The 23755-nt window shown below is 40.3% G+C and overlaps 1 protein-coding gene across 1 annotated transcript in view; it reads left to right on the top strand.

Annotated features, from left to right (window-relative positions):
- The window catches only part of EXOC4 (exocyst complex component 4), a 499321-nt gene extending 481254 nt beyond the window's left edge, over positions 1–18067 (top strand). Inside the window, exon 18 of the mRNA XM_044279994.1 lies at positions 17574–18067. Within this exon, the coding sequence (XP_044135929.1) occupies positions 17574–17811 (238 nt within the window). The 3' untranslated portion in view covers positions 17812–18067. The remainder of the gene's footprint in view (positions 1–17573) is intronic.
- The last annotated feature ends 5688 nt before the right edge of the window (positions 18068–23755 follow it).

Raw genomic sequence — 23755 nt, 5'->3', positions numbered from 1 at the left:
TGTCCACGTCCGCGTCCCTTACTAGATGTTTTTCTCATTGTTATGGTTCACCACAACAACAAATATATTATTTGGCCCAATGTATTGTATTCAAATTCAGCGGGATATAAATTTGAGGCCTAGTATTTAGGCGCTGGGTGACCGGTATGGATTTAGTGACAGAATTAGACTTGGAAATGCACAGAAGCGTGTGTGTGAAGTTATTCTGAATGACCCTATGTGCACCTTCAATATGATCTACCCTTTTAGGGATAGATTTCAAATAGCTCTGATATAGCAGAAACGACTAAATTATGAAATTGCTAAATTGGGAATTGTATTTCAACCCAGAACAAAAAATGTGCTTTGACGGACACTAAATAACTTTCCCAGCCACAACAGGACAGCGGTAACGAGAGATTTAGCGGGATATAAATTTGAGGCCTAGTATTTAGGCGCTGGGTGACAGGTATGGGTTTAGTGACAGAATTAGATTTGGAAATGCACAGTAGCGGGTGTGTGAAGTTATTCTGAATGACCCTATGTGCACCTTGAATATTATATACCCTTTTAGGGATAGATTTCAAATAGCTCTGATATAGCAGAAACCACTAAATTATGAAATTGCTAAATTGGGAATTGTATTTCAACCCAGAACAAGAAATGTGCTTGAACGGACACTAAATAACTCGCCCAGCTACAGCACTAAGGACAGATTTAGCGGGATATAAATTTGAGGCCTAGTATTTAGGCGCTGGGTGACAGGTATGGGTTTAGTGCCAGAATTAGACTTGGAAATACACAGTAGCGGGTGTGTGTGAAGTTATTCTGAATGACCCAATGTGCACCTTGAATATTATATACCCTTTTAGGGATAGATTTCAAATAGCTCTGATATAGCAGAAACCACTAAATTATGAAATTGCTAAATTGGGAATTGTATTTCAACCTAGAACAAGAAATGTGCTTGAACGGACACTAAATAACTCGCCCAGCTACAGCACTAAGGACAGATTTAGCGGGATATAAATTTGAGGCCTAGTATTTAGGCGCTGGGTGACAGGTATGGGTTTAGTGCCAGAATTAGACTTGGAAATACACAGTAGCGGGTGTGTGTGAAGTTATTCTGAATGACCAATGTGCACCTTGAATATTATATACCCTTTTAGGGATAGATTTCAAATAGCTCTGATATAGCAGAAACCACTAAATTATGAAATTGCTAAATTGGGAATTGTATTTCAACCCAGAACAAGAAATGTGCTTGAACGGACACTAAATAACTCGCCCAGCTACAGCACTAAGGACAGATTTAGCGGGATATAAATTTGAGGCCTAGTATTTAGGCGCTGGGTGACAGGTATGGGTTTAGTGCCAGAATTAGACTTGGAAATACACAGTAGCGGGTGTGTGTGAAGTTATTCTGAATGACCCAATGTGCACCTTGAATATTATATACCCTTTTAGGGATAGATTTCAAATAGCTCTGATATAGCAGAAACCACTAAATTATGAAATTGCTAAATTGGGAATTGTATTTCAACCCAGAACAAGAAATGTGCTTGAACGGACACTAAATAACTCGCCCAGCTACAGCACTAAGGACAGATTTAGCGGGATATAAATTTGAGGCCTAGTATTTAGGCGCTGGGTGACAGGTATGGGTTTAGTGCCAGAATTAGACTTGGAAATACACAGTAGCGGGTGTGTGTGAAGTTATTCTGAATGACCCAATGTGCACCTTGAATATTATATACCCTTTTAGGGATAGATTTCAAATAGCTCTGATATAGCAGAAACCACTAAATTATGAAATTGCTAAATTGGGAATTGTATTTCAACCCAGAACAAGAAATGTGCTTGAACGGACACTAAATAACTCGCCCAGCTACAGCACTAAGGACAGATTTAGCGGGATATAAATTTGAGGCCTAGTATTTAGGCGCTGGGTGACAGGTATGGGTTTAGTGCCAGAATTAGACTTGGAAATACACAGTAGCGGGTGTGTGTGAAGTTATTCTGAATGACCCAATGTGCACCTTGAATATTATATACCCTTTTAGGGATAGATTTCAAATAGCTCTGATATAGCAGAAACCACTAAATTATGAAATTGCTAAATTGGGAATTGTATTTCAACCCAGAACAAGAAATGTGCTTGAACGGACACTAAATAACTCGCCCAGCTACAGCACTAGGGACAGATTTAGCTGGATATAAATTTGAGGCCTAGTATTTAGGCGCTGGGTGACAGGTATGGGTTTAGTGCCAGAATTAGACTTGGAAATACACAGTAGCGGGTGTGTGTGAAGTTATTCTGAATGACCCAATGTGCACCTTGAATATTATATACCCTTTTAGGGATAGATTTCAAATAGCTCTGATATAGCAGAAACCACTAAATTATGAAATTGCTAAATTGGGAATTGTATTTCAACCCAGAACAAGAAATGTGCTTGAACGGACACTAAATAACTCGCCCAGCTACAGCACTAAGGACAGATTTAGCGGGATATAAATTTGAGGCCTAGTATTTAGGCGCTGGGTGACAGGTATGGGTTTAGTGCCAGAATTAGACTTGGAAATACACAGTAGCGGGTGTGTGTGAAGTTATTCTGAATGACCCAATGTGCACCTTGAATATTATATACCCTTTTAGGGATAGATTTCAAATAGCTCTGATATAGCAGAAACCACTAAATTATGAAATTGCTAAATTGGGAATTGTATTTCAACCCAGAACAAGAAATGTGCTTGAACGGACACTAAATAACTCGCCCAGCTACAGCACTAAGGACAGATTTAGCGGGATATAAATTTGAGGCCTAGTATTTAGGCGCTGGGTGACAGGTATGGGTTTAGTGCCAGAATTAGACTTGGAAATACACAGTAGCGGGTGTGTGTGAAGTTATTCTGAATGACCCAATGTGCACCTTGAATATTATATACCCTTTTAGGGATAGATTTCAAATAGCTCTGATATAGCAGAAACCACTAAATTATGAAATTGCTAAATTGGGAATTGTATTTCAACCCAGAACAAGAAATGTGCTTGAACGGACACTAAATAACTCGCCCAGCTACAGCACTAAGGACAGATTTAGCGGGATATAAATTTGAGGCCTAGTATTTAGGCGCTGGGTGACAGGTATGGGTTTAGTGCCAGAATTAGACTTGGAAATACACAGTAGCGGGTGTGTGTGAAGTTATTCTGAATGACCCAATGTGCACCTTGAATATTATATACCCTTTTAGGGATAGATTTCAAATAGCTCTGATATAGCAGAAACCACTAAATTATGAAATTGCTAAATTGGGAATTGTATTTCAACCCAGAACAAGAAATGTGCTTGAACGGACACTAAATAACTCGCCCAGCTACAGCACTAGGGACAGATTTAGCTGGATATAAATTTGAGGCCTAGTATTTAGGCGCTGGGTGACAGGTATGGGTTTAGTGCCAGAATTAGACTTGGAAATACACAGTAGCGGGTGTGTGTGAAGTTATTCTGAATGACCCAATGTGCACCTTGAATATTATATACCCTTTTAGGGATAGATTTCAAATAGCTCTGATATAGCAGAAACCACTAAATTATGAAATTGCTAAATTGGGAATTGTATTTCAACCCAGAACAAGAAATGTGCTTGAACGGACACTAAATAACTCGCCCAGCTACAGCACTAAGGACAGATTTAGCGGGATATAAATTTGAGGCCTAGTATTTAGGCGCTGGGTGACCGGTATGGATTTAGTGACAGAATTAGACTGGGATATGGCCAAAAAATAAACAGACTATTGCTGGTTAAATGCACTTGGTGTGACAGCTTCACCCTGATGTAGGCTTTAGCCAAAAAACAACCACACCATTGAGGGTTAAATGCACTTGGTGACAGGCGCAGCTTGCCCCTGATTTAGTATATGGCCAAAAAATGAACAGACTATTGCTGGTTAAATGCACTTGGTGTGACAGCTTCACCCTGATGTAGGCTTTAGCCAAAAAACAACCACACCATTGAGGGTTAAATGCACTTGGTGACAGGCGCAGCTTGCCCCTGATTTTGTATATGGCCAAAAAATGAACAGACTATTGCTGGTTAAATGCACTTGGTGTGACAGCTTCACCCTGATGTAGGCTTTAGCCAAAAAACAACCACACCATTGAGGGTTAAATGCACTTGGTCGCAGCTTGTGCTGGCGCACCACAAGACACAAAATGGCCGCCGATCACCCCAGAAAAATGTGACTGACAAACGGTCTGGGCAGCCTAAAAACAGTGAGCAATTGAGGATCAGCAGCTCAATGATCCACAGCTGCAGATCGATCAGTTAATCAAGTCCTTTGGAGGAGTTAATCTGCCTAATCTCGCCCTACTGTCGCAGCCGCAACCTCTCCCTACGCTAATCAGAGCAGAGTGACGGGCGGCGCTATGTGACTCCAGCTTAAATAGAGGCTGGGTCACATGGTGCTCTGGCCAATCACAGCCATGCCAATAGTAGGCATGGCTGTGATGGCCTCTTGGGGCAAGTAGTATGACGCTTGTTGATTGGCTGCTTTGCAGCCTTTCAAAAAGCGCCAAGAAAGCGTCACAAAAGCGCGAAGAAAGCGACGAACACCGAACCCGAACCCGGACTTTTACGAAAATGTCCGGGTTCGGGTCCGTGTCACGGACACCCCCAAAATTCGGTACGAACCCGAACTATACAGTTCGAGTTCGCTCATCCCTACCTTTAACCAATAATGACAGACCTGTATTTAACCACTTCCAGACCAGGTCACTTGCCCCCTTCCTGACCAGGCCTAATTTAGAGAATCTGACATGTCACTTATCCAGGCCCAAAAAATATGTTTTACCTTTTTATTTTTAAAAAAAATCCAAAATTGTAAAATAATTTGGAAAAAGTCACTATTTTCTAAATTTGAATCTCTCTGCTTTTAAGACAGATAGTGATACCTCATAAATTATTTATTAATTAACATTCAACATTTGTCTTTTATGTTGTCGTCATTTTGGTAATTGATAATTTTTTTAGGACGTTAGAAGGTTTAGAATTTTAGAAGGAATTTTTGAAATGTTCAAGAAAATTTTCAAATATTACTTTTTTATATACCAACTTAGTTATGAAGTCACTTTGAAGGGCTTACATAATAGAAACGACCCATGAATTACCCCATTTTAGAAACTACACCCCTCAAACTATTTCAAACTGATTTTAGAAATGTTGTTATTCCATTAAGTATTCCACAGGAATTAAAGCAAAATCGGTGACATTTCAAAATTTCTTTTTTTTGGTGGATCTTCCATTTGAATCCATATTTGCCTGTAACACAGCAAGGGTTAACAACAAAACAAACCTCAATATTTATTACTCTGATTGTGCAGTTTACATAAACACCCTGTATGTGGTCGTATACAGATCTATGGGCATACAGCAGGGCTCAGAAGGAGCACCATATGGTTTTTGGAGGGAAGATTTTGCTGGAATGGTCTTTGAAGAGTCCCTGAGGTACCCCCATAATGAAAACCCCACAAAAGTGACCACATTTTGGAAACTACACCACCCAATAAATTTTTAAGAAGTGTAGCGAGCACGTTGACCCAACAGGCGTTTCACAGAATTTATAAAACTTTGCTGTGAAAATGAAATTTTTTTACAAGAAAATGGTGCTTTAGACCCTAACTTTCTTTTTCACAAGGGATAACAGGAGAATATCACCCCACAATTTTCTGCCTATTTTCTCTTGAAGTACAGAAGGTACCCGATTTCTGGTCGTAAACTGCTGTTTGTGGATACGCTCGGGCTCAGAAGGGAAGGAGTGGCATCTGGATTTTCTAACATGGAATTTGCTGAAATGGTTTTTAAGGGCCGTAGCTTTATTTATTTTTTGTTGATTTTGCTGTGTGAGAGCTCATTTTTTGTCGGACAAGCTGTAAATTTTTAATGCCATAATTTTGGGCTACATTTGGCTTTCTGATCGTTTTTATTTTTATTATGAGATTCACCTGCGCTATATATGATATGATAACTTTATTCTTCAGGCTAATACGATTATGGCTATACCAAATTGACAATTTTTTTGTGTGCTTTTCTACTTTTGCACAATAAAATCCCTTTTTATGAAAAATCTTATATTTTGCATCGCCATATACTACTATCCATAACTTATTTATTTTTCTGCCAACGTAGATGTCCAAAGTTTTTCCTTTTGCAGGACAGGCTATACTTTTTATCAATAACATATTCGGATATATAAAACTTTTTGATGACTGTAATTTTAATTATTTTTTTTTACAGAGTTCACTTGATGGTGTAGATCATGTTATATTTTTATTGAGCCAGTCTGTATGGATGCGGCAATACCAAATATGTCTATTTTTTATAGTTTTACACGAGAAGAGCATTTTTAGAAAAAAAAAATCATGTTTTTGTGCTGCCATATACATTTTTTTCATTGCTTAGCTGTGGTCTTGTGTGGGGGCTCGTTTTTTGTGGGATGAGGTGACGTTTTTATTGGTACCATTTTGGGGTACATATGACTTTTTTATAGCTTAATGGGTAGGTTACAAAAAAATGGATGCCACCTGCCATGTTTTGGCATAATTTATTATTATTTTTTACACTGTTCACCTGATGGGATAGATCAAGTGATATTTGTATAATCATTATAGATGCAACGATACTAAATATGTCTTTTTTCCTATTTTTTTTAAACAATTTTTAAAATAATGTAAAAATTTTTTATATATAAAACACTTATTTTTTATTTTACACTTTACAGTTTTTACAAGACAATTTTTATTTTTTCTATTCATTTTTCCTATAACTGGGGCTGACATAGTAGCCCCATTTATAGGGGGAATACAGCCCCCAGAATGGCTGTACAGCCTCACTGCAGGGCTGACCGTGGTCTCAGGATGACCCGACAGCTTCTGTAGTCTCCTGGCTGTGGCGGTCACATTACCGCTGGACTGGAACAGGAAGTGGCATATTGCTTCCTTGCTGTATACACAGCACTCGTTCAGTGCCTTGTATACAGTGATCTAGAAGACAGACACAGAGGAACAGTCCCTGCCTTCTCTATGTGGTGCCCTGCCCTGACAGCGGGCCCCCCGCTCAGCAGCTGCACAATTAGCATGCAGCTGCACTCTCTGAATGGATTTGTTAAAATGCCCATTCAGAGATAAATCCCGACCCCAGGACGTTTATAGTCAATGGGCGGTCGGGAAGTGGATAAAGTATTGCTTAAAGGGGTTGTTTCTCTTCACTAAGTGGCATTTATCATGTAAAGAAAGTTAATACAAGGCACTTACTAATATATTGTTAATATCCATATCGCTTCCTTTGCTGGCTGGATTCATTTTTCCATCACATTATTTACTGCTCGTTTCCATGGTAACATATCACCCTGCAATCCATCAGTGGTGGTCGTGCTTGCACAATATAGGAAAAAGCACTAGCCTATGGTCCCGGCCACCAGAGAGGCTGACGCTTTTTCCTACAGTGTGCAAGCACAATCACCATTGATGGATTTGAGGGTTGCATGTAACCATGGAAACAAGCAATGTATTATGTGATGGAAAAATGAATCCAGCCAGCAAAGGAAGCAATATGGACAGTCATAATACATTAGTAAGTGCCTTGTTTTAACTTTCTCTACAAGAGAAATGCCACTTACTGAAGTGAGATAACCCCTTTAAGGCTGTATAAGGATTTAACAGGCGATTGTCGTGAAGGAAGCGTACCTACCCGGCAATCGCCTGCTCACTAACGGAGGAGACCGTTGCAATTACATGCAGCGATCTCCTACTCGGGATAGGGAGGAGTGATCGTTATGCCATCGCTCTTCCTTATACTGAATCAATGTTTGCCACCTGCAAACAATGGATTTTTAACTTGTCAAAAGGTTTGGATTGCCAGCTACTATGAATGCTCGTTAGCCATCATCAAATCGGCAAGTGTAATACAGGCTTTGCATACAACTTTGCATAAGTCAATAGTACAAGTGATTTAATATATCTATACCTTATCTGTGAGAAATATCTAGTTCTCATGTTATGTGCTGTTTACCACAATCCACCCCCATTCCTAACTGCTCTTCATTTTGAAACATGGTTAAAAATTGACCAGGACAGACCACCTTTGCTGAAGTGTCATATTACATAAGTCAATACAAGTCTATGGAGAGGGGAGGGGGAGTAACATAGTATTTAGGGCCAAAAAAATACATCTGTCCATCCAGTTCGGCCTGTTATCCTGCAAGTTGATCCAGAGAAAGGCAAAAAAAAAATGTGAGGTAGAAGCCAATTTTCCCCACTTAAGGGGAAAAAGTTCCTTCCCGACTCCAATCAGGCAATCAGATAACTCCCTGGATCAACGGCCCCTCTCTAGTAGCTATAGCCTGTAATATTATTACACTCCAGAAATACATCCAGGCCCCTCTTGAATTCCTTTTTTGTACTCACCATCACCACCTCCTTAGGCAGAGAGTTCCATAGTCTCATTGCTCTTACCGTAAAGAATCCTCTTCTATGTGTACAAACCTTCTTTCCTCCAGACACAGAGGATGTCCCCTCGTCACAGTCACAGTTCTGGGGATAAATAGATAATGGGATAGATCTCTGATATATTTATACATAGTTATTAGATCTCCCCTCAGTCATCTTTTTTCTAAAGTAAATAACCCTAATGTTGATAATCTTTCAGGGTACTGTAGTTGCCCCATTCCAGTTATTACTTTAGTTGCCCTCCTCTGTACCCTCCCCTGTACCCTCCCCAGCTCTGCTATGTCTGCCTTGTTCACAGGAGCCCAGAACTGTACACAGCACTTCATGTGTGGTCTGACTAGCGATTTGTAAAGTGGTAGGACTGTTCTTATCACGGGCATCTATGCCCCTTTTGATGCAACCCATTATCTTATTGGCCTTGGCAGCAGCTGCCTGACACTGTTTTTTACAGCTTAGTTTGCTGTTCACTAAAATTCCTAGGTCCTTTTCCATGTCAGTGTTACCCAGTGTTTTACCATTTAGTATGTACGGGTGATATTGCATTATTCCTTCCCATGTGCATAACCTTACATTTGTCAGTTTTAAACCTCATCTGCCAGTTCTCTGCCCAAGCCTCCAATCTATCCAGATCCCTCTGTAGTAGTATACTGTTCTCTTCCATGTTAATTACTTTACACAGTTTAGTGCAATCTGCAAAAATTTTTATTTTACTGTGCAAGCCTTCTACAAGATCATTAATAAATATATTGAAGAGGACAGGGCCCAATACTGACCCCTGAGGTACCCCACTAGTGACAGTTACCAATCTGAGTGTGTACCGTTAATAACCACCCTCTGTTTTCTATCACTGAGCCAGTTACTTACCCACATACAGATGTTTTCTCTCAGTCCGAGCATTCTCATTTTATATACTAACCTTTTATGTGTCAAATGCTTTGGAGAAGTCCAGATATACGACATCCATTGATTCGCCGCTGTGAAGTCTAGAACTTACCTCCTTATAGAAACTGATTAACTTAGTTTGACATGACCGATCCCTCATGAAGCCATGCTGATATGGCGTTATTTGCTTATTTTCATTGAGGTACTCCAAGATAGCATCTCTTAGAAAACCTTCAAACAGTTTACCCACGACAGATGTTAAACTTACCGGCCTATAGTTTCCAGGCTCTGTTTTTGAACCCTTTTTAAATATTGGCACCACATTTGCTATGCACCAAGCCTGTGGGACATTCCTCGTCAGTATAGAGTCCGCAAATATCAGAAATAAGGGTCTGGCTATGACATTACTTAATTCTCTTAGGATACGGGGGTGTATGCCATCCGATCCTGTTTATTTTAATCTTTTTAAGATGCCGCTGTACTTCTTCCTGGGTCAGACAGGACACTTTTAATGGGGAATTAACTTTTACATTCTGCATTTCACCTGACAGTAGTAGTGAGCAGCAGCAGGAGTAAGACAGAGGCGAAAGGCACAGACAAAGAGCTGAATAGGAAATTTATATCTAAGTCCAAGTCCTTTATTCACAATCATACAGGTCAGTGTTTCTCTGTAATATTCTCCATGATCCGGAGACTGGTTCTGAGTGAGTAAGGGAAGATTAGGAAGCAAATTCTCCTCTACTGTATGTGTGTAGTGGATAGGGGTGGCTAATCTCCACCCACCATCTGTGGAATAACTGCAAAGTAGACATTCAGCATGCACAAGTCAAAACTTCTAAAATATGCCAGATATAAGTCATATAGTGGCCATAAATAGTGCTATTCCTCATTCAATGCAGAGCTTGTTGAAAGTTTACACTTTAAAAAGGGCTATGACCATTACTGCCCCACCACTATTACCACTCCCATATGAAAGGTGGCGATGGCTATTAGTATCCGAGGGAAGTCGCTGTCTTCCCTTCCAGAAATAGATTTTGTGAAAGCCATGGCTCCTATGAATGAGTTATATGAGAAGAAAGTTTTGATTGTCATACAGGGGAGAGAGAAAGTGACAAGATCCATGTTAGCATCAAGATTGCATATTCATGTGAAGCTGTAAAAATGTAGCGTGTGACTCTGCCAGCCCCTTGGGATAATGTGATGGATTTATGCATGTGACAGAAATGTCTCTTAGACAGAAACCTTTCAGCATTTACAAGAAGATGTTATAAGGATTAAATACCATTTTAGAGCAAGCAGGCATCTAAGCAGTAAAAGAACTGATGCCTTAGATCTGCTTTCATAGTTGCAGCTAAGAGCTAAGGGAAAATACTGTACATATCACTCTATTTTCGAGCCTGCTAGACAAGAAAAATATTGAGCTCCTTTTTATTTTTAATGTTTCACTTATTGTGCACAGAATACAGATATATAGAAATATTTTGGCACTTTTCTTATATTATACACAGATCCACCATAACATTAAAAGCCCCTCCCTAATACTGCGTAGGGTCCCCTTTGTGCCACCAAAACAGCTCTGACCTATCGAGGCATCAACGCCAGTAGACCTCGAAATTTGTCCTGTGATATCTGGCATGAAGACATTAGACCCTTATAGCCCTGGGATGCTAAATTCTGTTACTAAAACCTTTGGGCACACCTAATCACATTATATGTTTTATGGGTATGAATGTTTTGCACACATGGTCATATTACATCTGATATTCCAAAGTTTAAATGACCCTAATTAAGAAACATATGGTAGATTGAAAACTGACTTAGAGGTTGTCCGGGCTTTTTAATATTGATGGCCTATCCTCGGGATCGGTTATCAATATCAAATCGGCGGGGGTTCTACACCCAACACCCCTGCCGATCAGCTGTCCCATAGACATACAGCAGCAGACAGGAAGAGAGAAGGGAGACGGTACGTGTGCACTGCACGTACCGTCTCCCCTTACAGCTGATCGGCGTGGGTGCCCGGTGTCGGACCCCCGCCGATCTGATATTGATGACCTATCCTGAGGATAGGTCATCAATATTGAAACGCCTGGATAATACCTTTAAAAAGTTTTTAATAGTCTGAGCAAAATTTTGAGTTTTGAGATCCTTCCAGCATTCACCAAGTATTATCTGTCATGGTAGCATTATACTAGAGATCCACTGCAGGGAACCACTTATTTACTGTTCCTTCAGCATGGCTAGTCCTACCCCAGGTGCTGTGATAGTTAATATATCACCTCCTGCATCTCTGGATTGAAACCACTATGCCAAGCACCACTTCTAGTGTTATGAGTTTTCTAGGAATACGTCATGAGGCAACCCCTTTAGGTATTTCTGAAGAGCTTCATACTCCTTTCTTGCTGTCTCATCTTAGGCATGTTGACGTACACTAATGCATAGAGATCTGAGTAGAGTATTATTTTCATTGGTCTCTGAAGGACTGAGGGAAATAGTCGCATGAACCATCAATCCATCTTCTCTCCCTGTGGGGCCCTTGATGCTCTAGCATCATAAACCACTTTAGCCCATCAGTATCAGATATTTCCCGCATTAGACTGCATCTTCACTGTGGTGCCGAAGCCTATTAACAGTCATAATCTGTTATGTTATCTCATAATTAGCTTGGCAGTTTAATTCTAATGGCACATTCATTAATATGGATTTTATAGGCAGTTTTTTATTTAGACTTTAAAATAATCATCAAATGCCTTGAAACAGACTATGTCCAAACCACATGGGACAAATGTAAAGAAGGGGCCACCAGGGAGAAGAATCACAGAGACATCACACTGTCTAACTCTGACTGCTCACTGGTTAAAGAGAATGGCGGGTTAATCCGGATTCCCCAGGGATGGCTTCAGCCATGTTCATTTTATGCTGAGGAAAGCTGGCATTAAGAACGCCTTATGGCAAATTGCTGACTCCTCCTTGGCTTCCTCTGCTTACCAGTGCCCCCCTTATTAATGTATGCAGAAGAAAGGGAAGGGCTGAGGAAACTGTAACAAAGTGGCATATGGTAGAGATAATTTCAGTTCTTTATGCAGTAAATATGCAAATGTCGCATCCTATTTAGAAGGGGTTCCATTAATAACCCAGGCTTGAGATGGACAGCTGGACTACTTTTCAGGAAAGATTACCTGCCCAGCCTGTGATTTCCATATTCCTAGCCTATTAACACACAACACGTAAATTGAATTAAAATTTAGTGATATAAAATTGCACTTATCATCCCAAACCATTAAATTTATTATCAGGGCTAGGTTTTCCAGCTCAGTCGGTTATAATTTCTAGAGCTCTTTATCTATATAAATTTAATTAGCCTTGATATCATCACTATATTATAGAACTAATTAAAGATTTAGATAAGTGCTGAGAGAGCTTATTTAATACACCATAAAGTTCAATGTGGAAAATGAAAAAGGCCGTACTTCAGACGGTTGTGAAGTTTATGAAACCCAGTGTCTGTATCAGTGGATTTAAAAAAAAAAAAAAAAAAAAACGAAATCTGATTTAATTGCACTTAATGGGCTTCTTAATGTTGAAAATATCACTCAATTCTTGTTGCTGTTTCATCTTTGTGAACAGAAGCTTTTTGTAGTGTATATAATGAACGACAGACTGTGTTATGAAATGTATTCAGTTTGCTGTATCAGTACATAGCATCAGAAATGCATTGCAGTATGGTGGGCTGCCCGTGCTCATCCACAGCGACAGACCTGCTCCCTGTGCGGTGTAATATAGAATATCACATGTCCATGTGGGAGTACTCATCGCGTTCCAATTATGGCAGACAGTGTCAGAAGCCGGCTCCAGCAACCGCCCCGCTGACAATGCATGGCCTCAGTAGAAGGAGCCAAAACAAGTGGCACTGATTGCTCAGGAACGGGGACATGCACAGGACTGTATTACAACTCCGTATAGTACCCGCATGTACACCTAGTGTCAAAAATATGGTATCATAAAGAAGATTACAAGTGCAGTTGGCACATCCAACCAGTCATCCTTAGCGAGATGGGGCCCCCGTGTCCTGTTGTTTGGGTGCTCTAGTCGTGGGGTCCCCAACCCTGTAACATAAATCATAGAAAATAGACTTGGGCACTACTTAGGATATGTTTGAAATATTGTGCTTGTTTGTATTTGGTTTTCAGATGCAAGGCAACTTTCATGTGTACATGTGACGTTTCGGTCCACACGGACCTTCTTCAAACACGAAATGACAAAACAATCATAAACATTACAAATAATTAATAGAAAACAACTCATATATATCAAAATACAGATATCCAGTCCATAATGTAATACTAGTAAGCCAGGATGGAGCCCAAGATGAAAATTACGTCAGAAAAATGGTCTCTGGAGTATGTAGAAATGCGTAAGGAAGGATAGAGTAGCTACGATGGACAGAGCTTATTTCAAGCTTATGGATAACTGCTTCATATCAACATTACAGTGAATATTACACAATACAGATAAAGATGTTTGCAACGCAACAGAAAATCAGGTCTAGAGCGAGTGTTTCAAGTAAGCGGGTTTAGATGCGTCTTAGGCTACTTTCACACTTGCGTTTGGTGCGGATCCGTCATAGATCCGTTCAGATAATACAACCATCTGCATCCGTTCAGAACGGATCCATTTCTATGATCTGTTACATAGCCAAGATGGATCCGTCTTGAACACCATTGAAAGTCAATTGGGGACGGATCAGTTTTCTATTGTGCCATATTGTGTGATAGAAAATCCGTTTGGCTCAGTTTCATCAGACGGACACCAAAACGTTGCAGGCAGTGTCCGCCTCCAAAGCGGAATGGAGATGGAACGGAGGCAAACTGATGCATTCTGAGTGGATCCTTTCCATGCAGAATGCATTAGGGCAAAACTGATCCGTTTTGGACCGCTTGTGAGAGCCCTGAACGGATCTCGCCAACGGAAAGCCAAAACGCCAGTGTGAAAGTAGCCTTATATGGGTATTTGTTTCCTAAGTCGTAACATCAATTTAGGGTTTAGACGATCCTCCATATAGGGAACAAGATGTTCGATGTAAACCGGAGTTAAGGACAGACATACAGAATAATAAGTTATATTATACCGGGTCCCCTAGATGGTAGAGGGGATAAGACTCGCCTAGTTGCCATGAAGAGAGAGGATGTAAATAGTAGCAGTGTGGAAAGGCGTGTTCACACCATATGGAATGCTAATTTGAGTTTAAATGGTTTGGATACAGGAAGTGTAACTTCTGGAATGTAAAACAGATAGTCCCAAAAGTATATAAAGAATGAGGGAGGGGTTGTAGGAGAGGGTCCTAGGTGAACAGCAGGCACTAACTAGTATAGGGATGCAAACACCACTTCGTTGATTATAGGTTAGGGATAACAGAAGTTAGAAATTACAGCAAGTAAAATGGTGATGTGTTCCACACCATTAATGAATTATGGAGCCAAGATTTGAAATAAGCTCTGTCCATCATAGATACTCTATCCTTACGCATTTCTACATACTCCGGAGACCATTTTTCAGACATAATTCTCATCTTGGGCTCTATCCTGGCTTACTAGTATTACATTATGGACTGAATATCAGTATTTTGATATATTTGAGTTGTTTTGTATTAATCATTTGTAATGTTTAATTGTTTTGTCATTAAGTGTTTGAAGAAGGTCCGTGTGGACCGAAACGTCACATGTACACATGAAAGTTGCCTTGCATATTAAAAAAAACTAATAAAAACCAGCACAATATTTCAAACAAATCCTAAGGAGTGCCTAAATCTTCTTTTCTCCTATCCAACCAGTCATCTGCATGGATCCGAAATTCACATTCACACAACCGTATTTACAGTCTGCGCCAATCCGCATTTTTTGCAGATCGGATGCGGACCCATTGCTTTCGATGTGGACAGCGCACTGGGTGCTGTTGACATCCGTATATGTCAGTGTAGAACGTGTCCTATTCTGATGTGTTTGGCGGACAGGAATAGGCATCTGTAACATTGTGCGGAAACCACAGAATGCATATGGCCGATACCCGTGTTTTGCAGACTGATACGCTGATTTTAGAACAAGTATTTGCCCAGTAGGGGCAAGTGCCTATCATCATAGTCGGGAAACGGCTACAAAAAGCTTTACTGTGATATCAGCAAGGTCTGGCATTTCTTCTCTATCTAGTCTGTAAGTAAGGGGTTAATATCCACAGTTCTAATTTAATAATGAATAATTCTGCCGACTAGTAAACCATTCAGGATTTGTCAAGTGACACTTCAGATTTTGGAAGACTGACTCTTTGCATGTCACCCGCCAGGTGCACGGTAACTGGGGCCACCAACGTTTAATTCATTCTTGCCGTGGCGTAAGAAAATGATGTATCAGGACACGCCATGAGCGCTCAGGTCATTCTGTGGAGCAGAGATTGAATATCTCAGAGAAATGAGGATTTCATTGTGAATTCTCTGGGTCTTTCTTAAAGCCCTCCTCCCACTGTGCTAGGTGAGAGGTGAGAATTAGCATTTAAATAGAGAGGTATTAATAGCACATGTGAGCTCCTGCAGCTCCAGAGATCATCCTACCACCTTCTGTATCGGATGCATCTATTGTTTCTTTTCCATTACCCCTTCTCTGAGTCTCCAATCTCATTTTCTTACCTATTTGCTTCATAGCTGCAATCTTTTAACAAAATACTCTGTTTTCGTGCCGTGCTGAGCCTTGAGCCTATAATGTGCATATATTTACAGTATTGGAAGCATAGATTTACTAACTGGGCTAAATAGCTTTTTGCATCTGTGTTTTTTGGTGCATGTTTTTGTGGTAAAAACACCAGCTCCAGATGTTAGCTAAAATATAAAACGCAGGACACACAAGCATTCTTTGGGTCCTGAAGGTTTTGTTAATTAGGTGGCATTTTTTGGTCTTTTTTGTTTTTTCAAAAACGCAACATGCTGTAGGTTTTGCTGTTTTTCCAAAATGCTGTGAAGAAGATACTAGTAGTAAGACACACTGAGGGTCACTTATCAAAGACTGACATTTCAGTCAGTCAAAAAAAAGTTTCAGCTGCTCAAGCAACCATTTTCAAGCATGTTCTTCAATGCCAGTCTTAATATCCCCGCTCCTCCAGAGTATGTTCTTAATTTTTGAGGCGGTGCACGCCTTCTTATAAGGACATTTTCCTCCAGTCAAAGCGTCTAGATTGAAATCTACTCTAGTTCATAGCTGGAGTAGATTTCAATCATCATTGATGCCAGCACCCTGGATGGCCGATGGCAACATCCACATCACACCCTGCCATGAAAAGTGGCCCGCGAGGAGTAGAAACTCCACTTGCAACTGCAAATTTAAGAAGTCATAAACCTGCAATTATTTCCAGTTTTTGGTATACAGGGGCATAGTAAATGAGAAAAAAACGCAAGCATGAAAACAAATGCAAGCACTGATTCTGGAGTTTTTTGCAGTAGAAAGTCCGCCAGAGGCAAATTCATGTGTGTAAGGACCCTTACAGTTTATTTTTCAGAAGCAGCAGACAGGAGGACAATGCTCAGACTGTAATGAGTTACTGTGAATCATCTACTTTCAGTACATCATACACATCAGCACACAATCCAAAACACACAAGTTGACTAAAGATGGAAGACACAAGTGAGATGTGAAGGAATCATACATTATAAAATATCTATGATATATTTCTACAACACGAGGGCTATGTTGGGCCCTAGTACAGATAATAATATAGACTTCTGTAATAAAATGGCCCACCTAGTACAACAGTTTACTAAATGAACGTGCCATCAGGAAATTATTAGGCTGGGGCCACACACCAACATGTGTCGTGTGACAAAAGTGATTTGGGTATAAAAGTACCGTCAAGTAGCAGAAAAGACACTTGCATGGTGGTCTATGATGGTTAAGTTGTCTGCGACCTGGAATCCAGCAGTGTTGGATTATTTTGCAGGTGTTGTCACACTGTAACTCATTAGATGCAGTGTCACCATGTAGCCCCAGCCTTTCTGCACAGATCCTAACTAGTCAATTTTGTTGGGATTTTAATGTGTCAAGGATTTAATGGCAGTTCCAACAACTTTTTGTCATTTTGAAACCTGCATCATAGTCATTTTGTTCTTTTAGTAAGCTGCATAAAGGGACCCTATAACTTAACTTGGTTTGTCTTGTCATTTTGCAGGCAGTACTATGAGATGATGTACAACACTGCGGATGAGCTGTTAAATCTGGTGGTGGACCAAGGGGTGAAATACACAGAATTGGAGTACATCAATGCCCTCAGCCTTCTTCATCGCAGTCAGACAGGTGTAGGTGACCAGACTACCCAAAATATGAGGCTGCAACGACTCAAGGAGATCATCTGTGAGCAGGCTGCCATCAAGCAGGCCACCAAGGACAAGAAGATAACCACTGTGTGAACAGTAACAGAAGTAGCAAGGTTTTGTTCACACACACTACCATGTCAGACAAGTCTGAGACTCTTCATTTAACAAAAATCATTATCTAGTATCAACAAGAGCTGGTCACCATCTTATTGAATACTGTCCTTTCTTAATATTTCTCTAAATCTGCATGTTCTGTATTTTAATCTCATATTGTCTGCTTTTTCAATCTATGGGTAACAGTGTACTGTGTTACCAGGTATAGAACCAATATATTCACCATGGCACTACTTAATTTTGTACGTGTGGTCTTTCATAACTGTTCTTAAAATTAGTTATTAGTAAATATTCTAGTTAATTTATCGTAATGTCCCAAGTGACATAGAGAAGTATAATAATGGTGTGCTAGGATATCACAATTGTAAATATTCTCTATGACCACTTTCACATGGTCAGTATTTGTAAGCCAAAACCTGGAGTAGAAGCTACAGAGAAAAAAGTATGTGTGCCTCTTCTGGGTTTTAAAGCTGCTCCTGGTTTTGGTATACAAATACTGATGAAAAATACTAACCAAATACGTGGGAAAGTGGCCTATAAGTAAGAGGGTGGGGTGGGGAGGGGAATAACCTGCTGAAAAATGCTAGTTGGATGCCCTGCCATGAGGCACCACAGGTGGCTGCAGGATGTCCTGCACATACCACTGAACTGCTAGTGTCCCTCGTATCACTAGTAGAGGTGACCGACCTGTATGTGATACCTCGCCAGATCATCACACCAGCAGTTGGGGCAGAGTGTTGCTCAGCAGCCAAGGCGGGATTGAAGTGCTCACCACAATGCCTCCATACTCTAACCCAACTGCCATAGGATTTGTCGCTAAAGACAGTATCATTCCAGTTCATAGGAATTTTTTTAATTTATTGATTGGGCACTGGATCATGACTTTTAGGAAAAATGATCAGCAATGCCCAGAAATTTGGAAACACAAAATCTGTAAAGATGCCATTCTTGTGGAATGTGGAAAGGGATTTTCATGCTGAAAAGGGGTTACTTTGGCATCAAGGACATGGGACTTTTTCAAGCCCCATTCAGATTAATGGAATAGTTGACAAAATATTTGGAACATATCTGCTGTGTTAATATACCCTTAAAGTATTGTTATTTCTTGAAGACCATAACATTATCTGCTCCTATATATATGTGAAAAAGTAAGGACACCTGTTTAGGTTATGTTCACATGAATAAAATCTACCACCGACTCAGCAGCAGAAAATGGATGTTCTCTGGTGCATAAACCACATTCAAAATGAAAACTGCTTCCCTTTCACGTCAGTGTAAAAAAATAAATAAAAATCAAGCATGTCGATGGTAACGGGTGCAATTTGTTTTCATCAGTAGATTTGAAAAACCCATAAGTACCAGCTTTATTTTTTCATGGTTGTTTTTCCATAGACGTCAAGTGGTAAAGGGGTAAAATACACTGATGAGTAGGAGTTGTAGCTGGAGTGTATTTGGTGGCGTTTTCAGCAGAGGATTCTGTGACTGATCTATCGCTGATTTTTCTGCTGCTAGTTTTGTTATGTGTACATAGCCGAATTTTTATTTTTTTATTTGTATGTCTAATAGCTGGTGTTGCCCTTTGGAAGAAACTACTTCCAGGGTGTCCCAGTTTGTCATGGTTTTCCTCCTGCAATGACTAGAATGTATTCTTGCTTGGCCGGTGATCCTGTCAGCAAGGACTGTACAGGTGGAGTCCATCTGGATACTGGGAAAACACCCCAGGTTTGTTAGTGCTGATAGCAATGAAATGCATTAAGACGCATAGAAAAACATCTTTTAACATCTACGTTTTCAAGAAAAGTTTTCCGAAAGTGGAGTTTTACTTTAAAAGCTTACCATATGCAATGCAGTGTGTTTACTTTAAACTTTACAGATAGAAACCAGAAGAAAAAAAAGACGTATTTCTCTGCATTCTGAAAGCCCATCGGCAGTTTTCTGTTCCCATTTTCCTCTCCAATAGTCTGTGTTATGAGCTATCCACTAATATACTGCATGTTAGCTGTAGTAATGGTTTAATGATCCCAGAAGGGACTGCAGGAGAGGAACTTAGTTCTCTTGAACACTATAACATTCATACGCACCATTCTATGCAAAATGATATACAGAATACAAAACATGAATACAAGGGGGGCAGTGGTGTGAATGCTTAAACACACTGGCCCAGATTTAGTGATGTATCGGTGTGAAGAATCTGTCTAAAAGCGCTTTTAGGATTTGTTCGACATGCTCATGAAAGGGACGGAACTTAATGGAAAAAGGCGGGCCTAATTTGCAGTCAAAATTTTGGCACAATTCTGACATAAAAATGTGTCTCAAAAGTAAGTCAACCAACAGTTGGTATATAGTCAGAGAAAGTGTCTGTTCCTGCACCACATGTATGATCCAGCCTGAGCCCCTGTGATAAATCTGGTGTTTACGCCATCTACAGGCTTAGTAAAGCAGGGTCATGGTATGAACCAGTTAAAATGCACACACGTTTAGCTCCGTCAGAGTACTGTTGCTTCACATACCTTATTTGACATAATAGTAATGTCAGGATGTGGGTAGTGGTGCGATTTACCATTAATTGCCAGGCCATACCTGGGCATTCAGCCTGAAATCAAGGAAAGTCTAGGTGCAGCCAGCAATTAGTGGTAAATTACAAATACTACCGGCAACTGCACATGTAATAATGCTTACAGAGAGCTGAGGTTTCACCATCTACCATATGTGATCACAACCCTGTACTGAAGATGAAACCTGTGGAGCATAGATTGATAGGAGGGAGTCACATTTTTTTCTGGCAACACAGTATATCAAAGGTCATCTCCATGCAAAATCATTTAAGGCTCTGTTTGCGTTGCATTGTAGCCGTCTGTCGTATACAATATAAAAAAAAACATTATACCAGTATATACCAGCCCAACAGATGCCAAAAAGACACTCTTTTGGCCTCCGTTGACCTATATGTGAATATTCTAGGTCCTATCCAGAGTCTTTAATTTGGCACAGCAGAGTGTCTTACTGTGAAAATGATTTATTCCCTATCCACAGGATAGGTGATAAGTACTGAATCACTGGTGTCTGACTGCTAGGACAACCGCAATCCTGAGAACAAAAGGTCCCCCCAATGCTGGTCCACCACTCAATTAATTTCTATGTGAGTCCCATCGAAAATACTGGAGTGGTGGACCAAGCTGTACACTTCCACCCCATTCAGAGGGGAGACTTAAGGACCCCTTGTTAATGGGATTGCAGAGGGTCCCAGTGGTAGGACCCCGAACAATCTGATATTTAACACTGTCCTATCCTATGGACAGGGAGAGAGTACACCTCCCCTATGCTATCCCAGTTGTGTGGCTGGTCAGGGCTTATATGTTATTGTTATCTGCCAGTCATTTCAGTGCTCCCCCTACTATTGCAATGAGGATTAGGCCTCTTGCACACGACCGTATGGATTTTTCTGTATTTTGCGGTCCGCAAAAAACAGATCCCCAAAAAATACAGATGACGTCTGCGTGCCTCCCGTTTTTTGCGGAACGGAACAGCTGGCCCCTGATAGAACAGTACTATCTTTGTCCATTATGCGGACAATAATAGGGCATTCAATATGGAAGAGAGAATCTGGATCGCACATCCTCATTACTATGCTTTTGATATAACAACTGTTTAAAATTTAAGCATGATAAAACATGGCTATACAGCACTATTATCAATCTATTGCTATGCACTATTAGGAGGCATTAGTATACAGTTCGATCAAAGAGCATAGGTCCCACTTACCACAACAAGGTTTCCTCCTCAAGTGGGGACCTACTCTAACTTTGGCGCGGCACTGTGCGGCGACTATCGTGCCCCCACACTGCTCCAGCAGGTAACGGGACCCAACAGCCACACAGCGACCTCTCTGTGCAGCGAAGCCACCTAGGCCCTGGGTCTCACCGCTCCACCAGCACAGCACAAAAGCAGCGACGGACACCATCCAGCACCGCATAATGTGAACAGGTGCAAAGAGCTCATCTGTTCACCTCTCAGGAACACCAACCGAGAGGTGGTAGGAATTTATAAACCCTATGCAGACTTCTGCTAATTAAAAGCACCTGAGCCGAATGGGGAGGAGTGCTGATCCAGAGGGGGGAAAAAGAGGGAAAAAAAAAAAAGAAAAGTCTATACAAATGTTACATTACTATGCTTTTGATATAACAACTGTTTAAAATTTAAGCATGATAAAACATGGCTATAATAGGGCATGTTCTATCTTCGAACGGAAATACGGAAACGGAAGGTATACGGAGTACCTTCGGGTTTTTTTGCGGATCCATTGAAATGAATGGTTCCGTATACGGAATGCAAAAACGTAAACGGAAAAAAAAAAAGTTTGTGTGCAAGAGGCCTTAACTTGCATATAAGTCCTTCTCTGTGCAGCCATTAAACCGGGATTAGGCTTCCTCTGAGAACTTTTATTTCTCTGTGATACTACTACAGAAAGAGAATATTTGTAGTGGCATAATACTGACAAAATTAAAACAAGAAAAAGGCAAAAATTTGTAAAAAAAAATAATAATTTTATGAATATTGAATAAAAAAAATACAGTAGCTCTTTCTGATGAAAGTGTCCTTTTAAGATTATCTTGTATTTTTCTGAGAATGTTTCCACTATGTTCCTGCACTGATGAAAGTTTTTCTCAATCCAACCTTTCTTAGTAGCCATGTAATCTTACCATTCCGATCTCTTCTTGTTTTATCTCTGATCGTTCTGTTCTCGTTCTGCCTGGTGAGCTCCCTCTCCTCGCCCCCACAGTGCTCCCTCATCTTGGAATATCTGTGAAAAGTCTAAAGGGAAAAAAAACCTTGAGATTGTTCTATACAGTACACGTCTTCTGTAGGGAAGGGTTTTTCTATTGTACCTGAAGATGTTCTTTCATTTTTATTCCTTAGACACCCTCAGAGGTGGTAAAAGCTTTCATCCCAGTAGACATGTATAATTCCAGCACCAATATCTGAACTGAGAGCACAGCAGCACAGGCGACAAGCCGTGCGCCTTATATATTTACAACCGTCACATGGACAGGAAGCTTGGTTTGCGTGAAGCACATAAAAGTCAATGATCTGAAGTAAAGACTGGGGTCACATAGGGTAAACTACGCCACTATTGCACTGGAGCAGCAAAAATCACATGCTATATTAGCACTATTTTTAAAGAAACAATCCCCAGAACATTTTTATTTCATGACATATGGGTCTTAAAAACCACCTAAAAACAATACAATCTGTGAAGGGGGAGGAATAAATCCTCACTGAATAACATTACATATCTGGTATGGTACAGTAAACTACAGGCAATGCTACTTTGTAATGTAGCCTAAAGGAGGTCATAACTATGCAAGGCAAAAATAAAGACCAGGATATATAACTACTGATCATGACGGTAAGTAGACCAATACCTGAGAGTACAGTATGATTTATGAGATATTAATGATGTATCATTCTAATCTGCAAACTGAATAAAGCATAGTAGTGGAAGTCTTACTTATAGCGATCTATTTAGTGTGTGTGCAATGTACATTTTGTAATCCCAACATATATGCTGAGCATATACACTCACCTAAAGAATTATTAGGAACACCTGTTCTATTTCTCATTAATGCGATTATCTAGTCAACCAATCACATGGCAGTTGCTTCAATGCATGTAGGGTTGTGGTCCTGGTCAAGACAATCTCCTGAACTCCAAACTCAATGTCAGAATGGGAAAGAAAGGTGATTTAAGCAATTTTGGGCGTGGCATGGTTGTTGGTGCCAGACGGGCCGGTCTGAGTATTTCACAATCTGCTCAGTTACTGGGATTTTCACGCACAACCATTTCTAGGGTTTACAAAGAATGGTGTGAAAAGGGAAAAACATCCAGTATGCGACAGTCCTGTGGGCGAAAATGCTTTGTTGAT

Source organism: Bufo gargarizans, chromosome 2 (assembly GCF_014858855.1).
Source record: "Bufo gargarizans isolate SCDJY-AF-19 chromosome 2, ASM1485885v1, whole genome shotgun sequence".
NCBI classification, from domain to species: Eukaryota; Metazoa; Chordata; class Amphibia; order Anura; family Bufonidae; genus Bufo; species Bufo gargarizans.
This window is presented reverse-complemented; position numbering and strand designations above follow the sequence as displayed.